The sequence below is a fragment of the Lynx canadensis genome, chromosome E2 (genome assembly GCF_007474595.2).
Source record: "Lynx canadensis isolate LIC74 chromosome E2, mLynCan4.pri.v2, whole genome shotgun sequence".
In the NCBI taxonomy this organism is placed as follows: domain Eukaryota; kingdom Metazoa; phylum Chordata; class Mammalia; order Carnivora; family Felidae; genus Lynx; species Lynx canadensis.
In genome coordinates, this window is record NC_044317.1 from 51952385 (window position 1) to 51967418 (window position 15034).

The 15034-nt window shown below is 55.8% G+C and overlaps 1 protein-coding gene across 1 annotated transcript in view; it reads right to left on the reverse strand.

The window, feature by feature from the left end:
- The window catches only part of SLC8A2 (solute carrier family 8 member A2), a 29012-nt gene that overhangs the window by 2934 nt on the left and 11044 nt on the right, over positions 1-15034 (reverse strand). The window contains exons 4-9 of the mRNA XM_030298763.1: positions 10359-10781; positions 6462-6565; positions 6282-6299; positions 4905-5029; positions 4532-4631; positions 289-567 (exon numbers count right to left, since the gene is read on the reverse strand). Of these exons, the coding sequence (XP_030154623.1) occupies positions 289-567; positions 4532-4631; positions 4905-5029; positions 6282-6299; positions 6462-6565; positions 10359-10781 (1049 nt within the window). The remainder of the gene's footprint in view (positions 1-288; positions 568-4531; positions 4632-4904; positions 5030-6281; positions 6300-6461; positions 6566-10358; positions 10782-15034) is intronic.

The window sequence follows — 15034 nt, forward strand, 5'->3', positions numbered from 1 at the left end:
CGCCCCCTGCTTTCTATGGAACCCACTGTCTGGGTTCCACATTTCCCAATACCTTAGTTCCACGGGACATCCCAACGGTTGCTTTTGGGGAGGATTCCGTTTACCTACTGAATCTACAGGACCTCCCCGCCTGGTTTCTCCTATGCTCCCTCATTGCGTTTCTGTGGGGCCCACCATCCGGGTTCTGTGGGATTCCACCACCTTATTTCTGCACAACCTTCCTCTCGGGCTCTACTGCTGGGCTTCTCGGAGACTCTCCCCGGACCAGCGGTTTCCCAGGGGGTTTACCAGGGATGGAGGTGCCCAGGGCCACGAAGACCACGGCGTTGACAGAGTCCTTGAGGCCGACGGTGCAGCCAAAGTGCGAGGCAAGGTCCCCGATGAGGGCGGTGAGCAGCCCGATGACCAGGATGCAGACGCCGAAGCAGGCCCAGCCGTGGCAGTACTCCGTGGGGGGCACGCAGGCAAAGAGCACCTTCCAGAACACCGTCAGGAAGTGCATGACGTAGTCAAAGCAGGAAGGCAGCCGTTCCTCCCGGGACCCGTCCTCCTCCTCCTCCTCGTCCCCTGTGGGCACACGACCCAGCTGGGGCACACACCCAGGCCACCTTCTTCCTGGCCTACAGAGGCCCCCCCCCCCCCGTTTTGTTCAGTAAAATTCTGCTCTATAAAAGGCCTTGCCTTCCCAGAATTCCTTGCGGCCAGGAGCCCAGATACCAATATTCGCTTTTCCAGAATCCCTCGGTGCCGGAGGCCATGTGCTCGGCTAAAAACATCTGGCTTGCCAGGATCCCTTGCCGCTAGGGGTGACCACATCCCTAGCCAAAAAAAGCCAGTCCTTTTCCCAGACGCCTTGATAGCTACCATTTACAGAAAGCCATTTCTACAGCTGGAAATATTGACTTCCTCTGACTCATTGTAGCTAACAGTAGCCACATACTCAGCTAAAGGTGCTTGCTTTCCCAGAACCCCTGGCAACAGCAGCCATGTGACCCAGCCCGGCCAGGAGACCTAAGCGGAGGGCTTCTGGAAAGCTCTGGCTTTCCTGACACGGGCACTGTGTCACAGAGGTGTTTTCTGACCGCTGTAAAGGATGCCTCACTGGCCCTTCGTGGTGCTTGTATCACCTGCTGTGACTGAATGTGACCTGTCCTTGACCTGCCACTTGGGACGTGTGTCAGGGGAAAGCCCACATGGAACGTGTCGTCTACCTTGCCCTAAACTGAGAAGCACAAAGCAATGAATGAGAAGCAGGAAACGAATTGAATGGGCGCTACGCCTGGAAGGACGCTGATAAGGAAGAGGGTAGTCCTCGATCAGTCACGCAGAGCGAGTCAGCGAGCAAAAGCCAGGGAGACACGACAACGAGGGGAGGGCCACCCAAGCTACTCTGAATTGTCAGCCAGCAGAGGACACACTGGCGGATTCGGGAATTCGGGTCATCTATCCCTCTCCCGCTTTTCCAGCTCACTTAGTCTCTTGTCTTGTTTTTTTTTTTTTTTTTTAAGTTTGCAAATGCTTAACTGAGTGGTTTCTTCATTCTTCACGCCATCTTTCAAAGAAGGAGACTCTTGCGGCGACCCCAGGAAAAGTGGAATTGGATGCTCCAAAGCAGCAGGCCCGCTGCCCCTTCTTGCTACCCTACTTCCTCTTTCTCCCCGCCTGGAATGCGAGCTTGACGCCTGGGGATGCAGCAGCGATTTTGCCACCATGTGGGCAAAGGTTGAGAGTGGGAAAGAGAAATGAAGAGGGAGCCTGGGCATTCAATGATGTTACTGAGCTGCTGACTCTTTATTGCCTCCTACGGATTCCTTTGTTCTGTGACAAAAGTAACCTCTAGGGTGCTTCAGCTGCTTGTGGTTGCGTTTTCTGTTGTTCGCCGTGAATGCGTGCCTCACTGGCCACGGTGAGACGTGGCCGAAGTCAGAGTGGGGAGAACGCGCTCTTGGCAGGGAAGGGCTGCTATCACTGCCTCTCCCGGGGGCTTTTCCCTGCCCTGCTTCAAATCCTGCCTTGGTTTCCCACTGCCCTTAGGCCGAGGCCCACATTCCTGTGCTTGGCACTCAAGGCTCCGGTCTCTGCAGACTCCTCCAGCCTTTCCCATCAGGGGAGGCTCTTCTCTCCTCCCATAGAGGGAGCCTCATGGTTACGCCTGTGGCTCTGGAGCCACGTCTCTGGTTCCAAACTCCGGATCTGCTGCGTGATCCTGAATCCGTGTCCTAACCTCTCTGAGCCTCCGCATGCCTGTCTGAGAAATGGGAGTAAAAACTGGACCTGACTCAAGAGGGGGCTGTAACGACTGCATTAGCGGGCCACGTACAGTACTCTCTGCGCAGCGGGGCGCATCTCCAGCCTGACGGCTGTTATTGAAGGGCCCCTTCTGGTGCCTGGGGAGATTCACGCGTCATCCAAGGGGGTGAGACCCGCCCCTCTCCGTCAGCGCCTCAAGCAGTTTCATGCTCGCGGCAAGGAGGCAGGGGCACGTGTTGAACCAAGTGCTCACAATGACCAAGGACCGAGCTGGAAACTTGGGGAGCATTAGCTGACTCAGGCCAGACAGGAAATGGACTTCAAAGGCTGCCTGGCGCTCCACGGTCCCCATCATGACGTCATCATCAGGATTCTTACCACTGGGAGGGTTTTACCCTCCCCCACCCCACTACTTCCTCTGATCTAATGGGTTGCTTCCTACCGACCCACCAGCTGAGTCACCTCCACGACCACTGTCTCGCACCCCGCAGCCTCAGTTTTGTGCTACCCTCTCTTCTCCGCTGAGCCCGGAGGGAGTGCTGTCTCCCCACGGTCCCTCCCATCCCTCGTCACCTCCTCCTGGCCCACCTCCTGCCAGCTGGACAGCCTCAACTCCCCCCCCCCCATCCCAGCCTCTCCTTCCTTCCACAAGCTCCCTCCGGCGCCTGGAGCTTCCCCCATTCAAAATGCTCCGTGGTCCCCCCGCCCTTGCACCGAAATGACACCCCAGCTCCCTGCGGTGGCCTACGCGGACCTGCGCGGTCTGGGCTCTGCCCACCTCCAGCTCCTGAGGCTGTTTCTTCACGCCCGAACCTAGTCACCCTCCCCAAACGCGCCACGACCTAGGGTACTTGCAAACTCTGTACTTGGTTTCCCCCTCTGCCCGCAACACCTCCCCGTCTTCTTCCTCCTCCTGAAGACGCAGCTCAGAAGGCTCCTCCTCCAGGGAGCCCTCCCGGACCTTCAGGCTGGGTCAACCTCCTGTCTGGCTTCCCGCAGCAACCTGAGGTCCCCTGGCCCAGCCCTGCCTGCTCTGGGTTGTCACTGTGTTGTGGCATGTGTGTCTCCCCCCACTGGACTGTGAGAATAGGCTTCATGCCGTCATAATCATCTGTTTGTCCCCAGCAATGTCGTGCACAGGGCTGAGTCCAGAGGATCCCCCAGAAACAGATATTGGAGGGTGACTTTGGCTCACGTCATGATCTCACAGTTCATGGGTTCGAGCCCTGCGTCGGGCTCCGTGCTGACAGCTCGGAGCCTGGAGCCGGCTTCGGATTCTGGGTCTCCCTCTCTCTCTCTCTGCCCCTTCCCTGCTCCCTCCCTCTCTCAAAAATAAAGATGAAAATAATAATAATAATAATAAAGAAATAGATATTGAAAGAATGTGGCTTCAGAGAGAGACATCACTTCGCTTCCTGGCGTATTTGCATTCCCAAAGCCTGGTTTGTTTCGATCTCCCTGTTCAACCACAATTCCTAGTGTATTTTCAGTTCCTACAGTTAGGCCTCCCTGAAGGAGGCCTGATGTTGTATAAGGGACAGAAGCCTTGAGCTCCAGCTCATTTCCTGTGGGACTTCAGGCCAGTCCCTCGTCTGCTGCTGGGCCTCAGTTTCCCCAATCTGTATCACAAAGGGCCAATGTTGGTCTCCCAAGACTGAACCTGTGAATCCAAGTGCCACGGTGTCTCTGGCCACAGGGGGGCAGTGTGGGCCCATCTGAGACCCAAGGAGGGCGAAACCCGCACAGGTGGGAGAGAGCTGGGATGCACCCCCCGACCCTGACTGTCTCCGTGGCAACGGAGGCGCCCAGGCTGTCTGAGGAGGCCATGACATTTAACCTGTTCCCACCCTCCAGCCATCTGACGCCAGGAGAAAGCCCAGCTGGGACCTCTCCTCCCCTCAGCTCTCTGCCTCCACCCCTCCGGCTGCTTTTCTCTCTGTGTATCCCTCTCTCGCTCTTTCTCTGTCTCTCTCTGGCCCTCTGCAGTTTACTGACTTCATTCTCTACACCTCTCATGTTCTCTCCATGTCTCTGTCTCTCTCCGTGATTCTCTGCACCTCTCTCCTTGTGTGTGTCCATCTCTCCTGTTTGTATCTGTTCCCTATCTTTCCCTGTTTCTTTCTTTTTCTTTGTGTCCTTGTTCTCTTTCTCTTCTCTATCGTTCTCTGTCCTCTTCTTCTTGCCCCTCTTTCTCTCTTTCTATTCATTTCTCTCTTTTCCTCCCCAGCACTCTGTCTCCCCATCCCTCCCTCTCTCTCCTCTCTCCTCCCTCCCCACTTACCTGCGCTCACTGTAACTGCCTCTAAAAACTGTTCCCTCCATGAATGGGTCCCAATCACCAAGGCCAAGTTGGTTTTCTTGATGAGCTTATCCACCGTGTTCTGAGGATGAAAGGGAGGGGAAGAGACCATTGCCTGTGACCACCTCAGCACATCCCTGAGGCTCCCTGAGGAACACTGGGGTTGGGGCTCACAGCCCATGCTCAGGGGTCCTCAACCTCCCCACACCCCAGTTCACAGGCAAGAAGGGAAAAGGTGGTGTTGCTGTCCATGGTGCTGGCGGAGGGATGGGCTCGGACCCTAGATCACCCTCCTAGTTGACTCTTACCAGACCTTCCCCAAGACTCCAGGAAGCTGGGGTCCCCGGAAAGTCACCTTAAAATCATATGACTCCTCGATGATGACCTCCAGTCGGCGGTTTTCCCCAAGAACTGGTTTGCCCATCTCTGCTATCCTCCGAGCCTCCTCCTCCTCGGCTGTCAGCTTCCTGTCCCCATCCCCTGCAGCATGAAGGATGGGAGTTAGGCTCACTGGGCCTGTGATGCCCTCACTATCTGTTCCCACTGAGAAAGAAAACTCTGTCAGCTGTCCCTTAGGAAGCCTCCGCGGTGGCACACCCCCAGCCTGCCCCCGTGTCCCCATATGACCACCATCTTCCTCAACCTAAGACCCAGCTGGTCCATGAAGTTCAGCTGGTAGGCTCTGGGCTTCAAATGGAGGGAGCTGTGTGACCCCGGGCAATGCCTTAGCCTCTCTGTGCCTCCGTGCTCATATCTGTGCAGGTACAACAACAGTAGCCACCTATGGGTGGTTGTGAGGGTTTAAAGGAGTTACTTCATGTGTGGTGCTTAAGGCTTAGTGCCCAGCACACATAAATAGTCTAAAATGTTATTTCCTTTGTTAAAATCGCCAACACCGTCATCATCATCACCACCCTCGTGGGAGGAGGCCTTGTCTCTATATCGAAGCTCTGAAAAACATCTTCGAGTGTGTTTGAGGTGGTGCGGAAGGAGGGGATAGCCAATGTTGGTACAGATCTTGGACCCAGACCCACCTATAGCTGGCCCTCGGCTCACCTGTCTCCCCAAAGCATGTTGGTCCTTTGCTCCAAGCCCAGCACCAACTTAACCCTAACTCTTAGAGGAATGCCACCCCAACCAGGAACACTCTCAGAAAACTCTGCCAGCAATGACTTTTATCGTGGTTAAGCTTCTGGGATTTGGGGGCCTATTTGTTACAGCAGCTTCTATCACTTACCCTGACTAATGCAATCTTTAGTCTGACCCTAATCCTAACTCCAAATCCAGATTCTGATCTCAACTCCCAAACTACTCTGTCCCTTATGTTCAAGCAACTGCCCCCACCCCCACCCCAATCTCTGACCCTGGCCTCAATTCTAACCATAACCGCCCCCCCCCCCAAACTCACCTCAAACCCCAGCTTAGGCTTTGATCTAAATCTGACCCCAATTCTAATCTGACCCCACCACAAACCCAGATGGGATCCTGACCTACCATTCCCCCAACGTGCACTACAAACAAAACATGATCTTGGCCTCCGAACCCCCAGCTGTAGCCCCAAACTCAATGGACCCCACCAACTCTGAGATCAACTCCAACCCTCACCCAGCTCCGAGTCTGCCTTTATCTCACCTCCAACCTGCCTCAAACGTGACCTCAAAGGGTAGCTTGAGGCCATGACCCTCCTCCCGAGACCCCCCTGCAGTCAAAGCCCGGCGGTGACTCCACTCACCTTGATTGAGCAGCAGAGCTGGGGAGAGACAGAGACAGAGAGAAGGTGAGATTGCTTCCCTGGGAAGCTCAGATCTACGAGCCTGAAGGAGCAGCCACTAATGGAGCCTCTGAGGGTCCCCCCCACACACACACACCCTGGACCCCTTACCTCTCCCACAGCATACCTGTCACCCCTCACCTGAAATCCCTCGCTTAAGCCACTGTGGCTGGCCCAGCTCGATGAAGAAATTATCCTTTTTCTCATATTCCTCGTCATCAACTATCTTCACCTGAAGAGTTTTCCTGAGCGGGGAGGAAAAGCACCCAGCATGAGGCCCCAGCCCGAATCGCCAGGGAACTCGCCACTTGCCCAATTTCTGGAGCGCCCCTCCATCCCAGGCCCTGCAATTTCCCCCAGGCTCATTCCCTCCGTTCCTCTGGATCTCTGTTCAAACCTCTTTCTTACTGAAGCTCACTTCCCCCACCTTCTTTAATATTGAAATCCATCCCTGTCCCGACCTCAGCACGCCTGGCCCCCTTCCCTTGCTCTACGTGCGCTTTGTTCCATATCACCTTCTAACAAACCATCTAATATGTTTATTTTGTTTACGGTTTGCCATTTGTCTCTTCACATTAAAATGTAAGTTCTCAAAAAAAAAAAAAAGTAAGTTCTGGGCGCCTGGGTGGCTCAGTCGGTTAAGCGTCAGACTGACTGCAGCTCAGGTCATGATCTCGTGGTCCGTGAGTTCAAGCCCCGCATCAGGCTCTGTGCTGACAGCTCAGACCCTGGATTCTGCTTCAGATTCTGTGTCTCCCTCTCTCTCTGCCCTTCCCCTGCTCACGCTTTCTCTCTCTCTCTCTCTCTCTCTCTCTCTCAAAAATAAATAAATATTTTAAAAATGTAAAAAAAAAAAAAAAAAAGTAAGTTCCACCAGGGCAGCGATCTTTGTTCATTTATGTACTTTGCTGCACCGACCCCCCCAATGCCTAGAGCGGTGCCTGTTCCACAAACATTTGTGAACTCTAATCCTTCAGTTCAGGAGGCCCTCTGCTTCCTGCCCTCTGTCCTGACCACATTCTGAGGATTAACTGAGCGCTGATTGATTTTCTCAGCATCCGCGCTGCTATGGTAACCAGGGGGTGCCGGCGGTGGGGGGTGGGGGGAAGAGCCAGGAGTTATCCGTGCCCTCCAGGCACACAGCCCACCCCCCTCACTCACAAAGACCCAGAAAACCCACAGCCCTTCCGCTAGCAGCCCTTTCAGCTGTAGGAACCTTGAGGCCCGGCCCCAGAACCCAGAAACACAAACAGCGAGCCCACACAGTCACCCAGCAGAAGCCAATCAACACCGCCCACACCCACACACCATCACACCCCGCAGCCATTCCCTATGCAGTGGCAAAATCACACAGACCAGATGCCTGTTAGCACAACACCCCCACCGCAGCCTCGGCGACTTCGCCAACCTGCAGAGCCCCACTGTGGTTCCATGTAGACTCTTCCTTTCTTACATCTCGCCCATTATGGCTCTCGGGTGTCTGTTTATTTTTATCCCCTTCAGTCTCTCTCTCTCTCTGTCTCCATCTCTGACCCTGTCCGTCTCAGTCTCTTCCCAGCTCTCTGCCTTCCTTTATCCGTGTTCCCCTCTCCCTGTCTCAGCGTCTGCAGAATGGAACCGCCAAAGTCACCACAATTCAAGCAAAACGCTCTCGATCAGCCAGTCACTCAATGGACCCATCTCAACACACAAACGCACAGGATACAGCGACACCCATGTAGAGACAGATGCACACAAGATGGCCATGTGGGGACATATGCCCACTTCCACCCTCACCCCCTTCTGGTCTCAGGATATTTTAATTTTCTGTGGGCAGAAAGAAATGGCCACCCCCAGCCTCAGAAGTGGACTGGGAGCTGTCCAAGGTTCTGGAACACCGTGGCGGGAAGCAGGGTCTCCTGAGACATTCTACTCACACACCCTGACATGTGCAGACAGCTGTCGAGCCCGCGACACGCTGACAGGGTGATACACACACACCTCCGACGCTCACTCTCTCGCAGACACGCCGGGATCCACTGACGCCCGGTGACTGACACGCAGTGACACCCATGCCAACTGGTATCCTGACGGGCGCGCCCTCATGGAACCCAGGGAGGAGAAACCCACCTGGCCAGGGGACAGCGAGAGGGACTCGGGCTAGACTAAGGCAGGGCTTCCCGAGATCAAAGGAAGCAGCCGTTCTCCCCAGGCTGACCTTCTGTCACCCTCACGTGTGCCCTCCTTGCGTCCTGGAAACCGCACTCTCCAGCCCTTCCCAGCCTCTGAATTCGGACCGGTCTCCTTCGCAACCCCGTCTTCTGTCCCTCTCTCTGACCCAAACTCTCTGAAGCATCAAGAAGACCTCTCCTCCCCCGAGTTCCCCTGAGTTTCTCTCAGCAAGAAGGTCTCTGTCTCTTCCTTTCAGGCTTCCTGGATCATAGCCTCTCAATCCCTCTCCTCTTCCTCCACGTACTTCTGTGTCAATTTCCTTCCCCCTTTGTAGCAACGTTCCTGTCTTTCCGTCTCTTTCTTTCTCTGCTTCTGTTACCCTGTCTCTGTGTCTCCATCTCTCTCTAGGTCTTCTCTGTCTCTGAGCGCCTCTCTCTCTCTCTCTTTCGCTCCGCATTCTCTCCCCGCCACCCCATCTCTGGGCGTCTCTCCTCCACTTCCGTGTTGATCCTCCCTGGGGCCACCCCTCTGGCCCGGCCCCGGGCTGCTTCCAAGCACCTCTAATTAGCGCCTGCCCGGGAAAGGAAGGATGTGTTTCCCCAAACGCTAATTAGCCTCCTGTTCTCTGTCTTCTGAAGCCACAGCTGGGTGGGGGCAGGGGTAGGGGCGGGGGCAGAGGGTGTCCCAGCCTGGGGAAGCCGCGTGGGGGAGGAGAGGGCCTGTGGGGTCACAGCAGCAGGAGGGAAGCCGGTTAGACAACAGGGAGGACCAGGATAAGCAGAAAGACAACTCTCTCCATTCCCCCTGCCTCTAGAATGTGACAAGTGGGGTCCGGGATGGTGCCCTCAGCCCTCAACCCGAGTTCTCAGCCCAACGCAGGCAGAGAGACAGATGGAAAGGTACGGAGAGGCCGTCACTGAAATATAACCCGGGTCAGCGAGATACTGGGGACCGAGATCCGGAGATTAACGGAGCCCCAGAGAGGGCCTGCCAACAGCGAGAGACGCGGAGATACGAAGGGAGGGATGGAGAGGCGGGGAGAGCAGCGAGGAGCTGAGCGGAGGCCAAGGCCCAGAGGCTGGGAGGGGGAGGGGGCAGGGAGCGCGGCGGGGGCTCTGCTCGGTGGGAGGAGCGTGGGCGGCAGAAGGAGGGAGACAGACGGGCGTGCGGGGGCGGAAGAGAGCAGGCAAAGGGGGGGGGAGAGGTGGGGGAGGCGCCGTCTGCACGCCAGGCATGCGGCGGGGGATGTGAGGCTGCAGGCACACAGAGGGGACTCGGGCATCTGTGCAAGGGGGTGGCCGCGTGTCTGAGCGTGAGACCACCCCTGACTGTGCTCCAGCGCGCGTGTCTGTAGCTTTGTGATTCTGTGCGTGCCGGTGTGTGCCTTGGTGTGACTGTTATCCAGGCCACTTGCCCCGACCCCACCCGCCTTCCCCAAATCCCAGTCTTCCAGTGTCTTCAGGGTCTCTTCAGGCCCTGCCCCCACCTTCCCAGGCCCTACCATTCCTACTCGGCCTTTTTTTTCCCAAAGCCTCGCTCACATTTCCCTAAAGTCTCCAGCTATTTCCCCAGAGCCTTCCTCCTACCCACAAGCCCCACCCCTCCCCTAGGCCCGCCCCAAGACCCGCCTCTTCATCTTGGCCCCGCCCCGGCACTCCTGTCTCCTCCCTCCCCACCTCTGTCCCGCCCCCTCCCTAAGCCTTGCCCCGCCTCCCACCAGCCCCCGCCCACTATATGGACACGCTCCACCCACTTCTCAAGGCCCGGCCCCAATTCCGTGGCCCCGCCCCTCCCGCGCCCCGCCCACCTCGTCCGCCGTGCCCGCGCCCTCGGCCCCGCCCCATCTTCCCGCCGCGGTGCCCCGGGGCTGCCGGCCGACGCGCTCACATGGTCTCGTCGTCGCCGAACTCGAGCTCGCCGCACGCGTCCTCGTAGTGCACGCCGCCGCCGCGCGCCGTGCCGTCCACGGTGCGGTACGGAAGGCGCACGGTGCCCCGCGCGCCCGAGCTGCGCACGACGCGCACGTCCACGGTGCCCATGCACTCGCTCACGTGCAGCAGGCGGTCCTGGAAGGAGAAGATGCCCGCGTGGTCGTCGTCCAGGATGGTGACGGTGGCCAGCAGTGGCGCCACCAGCCGTCCCTTCGGCCGCCCGCCGCCGTCGGGCTCGAACATGCCCTGCGCGTCGCCCACGCGCAGGTTCAGCAGCCGCACGAAGAAGTGTTCGTCCTCCTCGAAGATGTCGTCGTCGATGATGCCGATGCGCAGCTCCTTCTGTGTCTCGCCCGGCTTGAACACCAGCGTGCCCTCGCTGCGGCGGGAGGGGAGGGGACAAAACAGGGGTGAAGGTTGGTCAAAGGCTCTTTGCGAGGGAGGGGAGTCAGGGTAGGCTTCCTGGAGGAGGGAAAGGCGCCACCGAAAACTCACAAGTACGAGACTGGACGGCTGTTAAACACATAGTACTGAGGGTGAGTCAGGGGTGCAGAAGGGGAACAAGATAAGGGTTGGTCTCTCCCACCATGGAATCCGTGAGGATTAGGAGCGCCAGCATTAAATAGATAACTCCACTGTTTAACTTGGCTCATTCATTCAACAAATACTCCCTGAGCACCTGCTCTGGGCCCTGTGCTGGGCAGTGCTGGGAACACAGTGGGGAAGAGGCCCTTCCTTCACGGGGCTCGGAGGCCTGTGGGAGAGCCACATCACAGTGACAGTTGCACATGTAATAAGTTATTTACAGTTCATTCATTCAACAGGTATTTGTTAAGCACCCGCTGTGTGCCAGGCACTGTTCTTAGTGTTTCTTGGGGGAAACAGCAGCAAAACCAGATCAGAGCAACATCCCTGCCCTGGTGGAGCTTCTATTCTAGTACAGGAGGCAAATAAACAGCCAACATTATATAGAATGGCAGGCGGTGATGGCGCTATGGAGAAAAATAGAGGAAAACAGAGGAGAGGGTGGGGCGCGGGAAGGCGTTGTGTTAGGATGTCAGGGAAAGCTTTTCTGAATGGTGACATTTGAGTAGATTCTTGAGGGAGGTGAGGGTGGGAGCCGTGTGGAGGAGATCTGGGGAAAAGTATCCCTGGCAAAGGGAACAGCCAGTGCAAATGTCCTGAGGCAGGAGTCGCTTGGAGTATCTGAGGGATGTATCTGAGTATCTGAGAGGCGGCCAGTGTGGCTCCAGTGGAGGGAGTAAGGGGAAGAGGGAGATGACAGGGCAGACGTCACAGGGCTTTGGTGGGCTACGCTAAGGACTTTGGTGCTTATGCCGAGTGGGATGGGAAACATGGGAGGCCTCTGAGGAGGGGAAGGATGTGAGCTGGCTTAGACCTACAAGGGCATCGGCCGTGTCTCTGAAGCACATTCGAGATAGCCTATAATGGGGCAGGGGAGGGAATGAGTGACGTCGGAGTAGTCCGAGTGAAACTTTGAGGGGACAGGAAATGATTGGGCTCCTGGCAGGGCTGTAGGCATCAGAATGAGTCTGGGCTGTAAATGCACCTTGACCACCTATAATTTCCCCTCCCGGTCCTCGCCACCACGCGCCACAGGCACCGGTGCCAGGGCTATGTGATCCAGAAGTGTCCTCTATTATTACTGTGATCACTTTCGTAAGAAAGAGGTCCCGGGCTCTAATTCTCCAGAAGAAGCTGGCTCTGTGGGAGGCGCAGAGGGACCCCAAGGCTCTGGCAAAGAGGGAGAACCAGATGATAAGCCTGGAGTGGACAGAGAAGGGACCCCCAGTCGTGGCCGCCTTCAGCTCGGGAGACGCTGTCCATGGTGGCCAAGGCATCCAGCCCCGTGAGCTAACCTGCTCCAAGCCGGGTTCCGCTGCTGTGCCAGCTGCGGGATCTCGGGCAGTTAGGATGTGCAGCCCCTCTGAGACCCAGTTTCCCAATCTGTAAAGTGGAGCTAATAACCGTGCCTACCTCCTGGTGGTGTGATAAGGACTGAGTTATTATGCAAGGGAAGCACTCAACCAAAGTTAGCTAGTGATATGTGTATATGAAGATTAGAATCTTAGAGGGGCGCCTGGGCGGCTCCGCTGGTTAAGCGTCCGACTTCGGCTCAGGTCATGGTCTCGGGGTTTGTGGGTCTGAGCCCTGCTGATGGTGCAGAGCCAGCGTGGGATCCTCTTTCTCTCCCTCTCTCTGTGTCCCTCTCGCTTCTCTCTGTCCCTCTGCCCCCATCCTGCTCCTGTGTGTGCTTTCTCTCTCTCTCTCTCTCTCTCTCTCTCTCTCTCTCTCTCTCAAAATAAAGAAACTTTAAAAAAAATCTTAGAATTCTAACGTTATGGGGTGTCAGGAACATGACCTGAAGGGATAGTAGAAGGTGGGGATGTTAGGACCATCTTCGCCAAATGATTAAGGTGGCATCAGAAGCAGTGGGGCAGGCGGGTGTCATGGGCCTCCTGATATCATGCACTGAGGAGGACACAGCATCACTTACGTGAATTCCTGCCAAAAAGTGCGCCCCCTGAACTGAATCATGAGGAAACATCGGACAAAGGCCAACTGTGGGCTGTTCTAACTGGCCTGTCTTCAAAAGTGTCAGGGTCATGAAAGGCAGAGAAAAGCCACGGGATCGATATCCCGACTGAAGAACTCTAAAGAGACCCGACAGGGATGCCTGGGTAGCTCCACCAGTTAAGCGTGCGACTTCAGCTCCGGTCATGACCTTGCGATTCACGAGTTCGAGCCCCGCCTCGGGCTCTGTGCTGACAGCTCGGAGCCTGGAGCCTGCTTCGGATTCTGTCTCCCTCTTTCTCTGCCCCTCCCCCACTCACGCTCCGTCTGTCTCTCTCTCAAAAATAAACATTAAAAAAAGATTTTTTTTTTTTAAAGAGACATGACAACCAAATGCAACGTTGGGTTCTGGATTGAACGGGCAAGGAGGGAGTGTGTGCAAATAAGGTCACAAAGGATGCTACGGGGACAGCAGGAAGATGCAAACAGGGACCGTAGATTGGGTAGTAATATGGATTCGATGTTTACGTGTCCTGAGCGGGACGACCGGACTGTGACTGTGGTGGGGGGGAGTGTCATACATCTTAGCAGATGCATGTGCGAGTATTCATGGGCGAATGGCCCTGCTGTCTGCAACTCATTCCCATATAGTGGCACAACTATTAATACTCTTACATATTAACTGGAAGGGGTGTGTGAATGAGCACAGGACGAAATCTGCACAACTGGTGAATCTGGGCGAGGGCTATAAGAGGGTTCCCGGAACCATTTTTGCAGCCCTTGTGTAGGTGTGAATTCTTTTTTTTTTTCCAAAACAGAAGGTTGGGAAGAAAAAGGACACGGGGATTTTAGAAACCAGGCGTGATGGAAATATAGAAGATGGGCTTCCGTTTCAACACTGGATGCGCAAACCCTGAGAAGACGAAAGGCTTTGGACCATCGCATCCGAGACTGGTTGGGGGCACGGATTAGACTATCCAAATGTGGGGGCTGAGCCTGGGGGGCTCAGTTGGTTGAGTGTCCGACTTCTGGTTTCGGCCCAGATCATGATCTCATGTTTGTGAGTCCGAGCCCTGCACCGGGCTCCGCATTGAGCCTGGAGCCTGCTTGGGATTCTCTCTCCCTCTCTCTCTGCCCCTCCCCTGCTCATGCTCTCTCCCTCTGTCTCAATATAAATAAATAAACTTAAAAAATATATATCCAAATGTGAGAGTCTTGGAATCTGAGAACTTTAGACCCTTGGCATGTGAGGATTACGGGGGCTTCAATCTCAGAATGTTGGGACAGCTGTGCCGTTTTGGTGCCTCGGAGATCATCTTTAATTTGGAGAAACTGGGGCGCCTGGCTGGCTCACTCAGTAGAGCATGGGACTCTTGATCTCGGGGTTGTGAGTTTGAGCCCCACATTGGGTTTAGAGATAAATAAGTAAACTTTTTAAAAGCTGGGAGAAACTGAGGCCCATCGACCACCCTGATCTCTATGATCCCTGTGGGCAAATCAGACAAAGGCATCGCTTCTTTAGGACACTTGGTTTCCATGAATCAGGACATTAGCACAATAGACATACAAGTCTGCAATGTCCGCTCTGTGAACAGAGCTTTCTTAGATGGGGTGCCCTTATGCAGTGCACAACCTCAATAACTGTGCGTGACAGCCCTGATTGCCCACACTGAGGCAGGAACTTGCCTGACGAACAGGGTCCAGGGCTAATCTTGGAACCCAGGTGCCCTCCCTCCCGGTCCCGGACCTAAGCAGCCTTTGAATGGTGATGCCAGGTCTGTGAATGTCACCTGGGATGGGAGAGCAGGGGCCGAAGGAAGATGTCACCCTTTCCTCGCTCTTTGGTTCCACCACCGAGCAGCATTTACTGCTGCACTTCAAACATCTCAGTACTGAGGTCATTTGCCGATGAGAAAGCGGGCTCTGATTCCGGCAGGTGATACCCGCACTCGCTTCCTTCTGCAAAACCTTTGGCGGGGGGAGGGGGGGCGGGCAGTGCAGACCAGGGGTGGGGGTACGAGTGCAAGAGTGAAGAGGCCGGCTAACGGCAGACACCTCAATCTGGCGAATGCCTTTTCTTCCCTCGAAGGAGGCTGG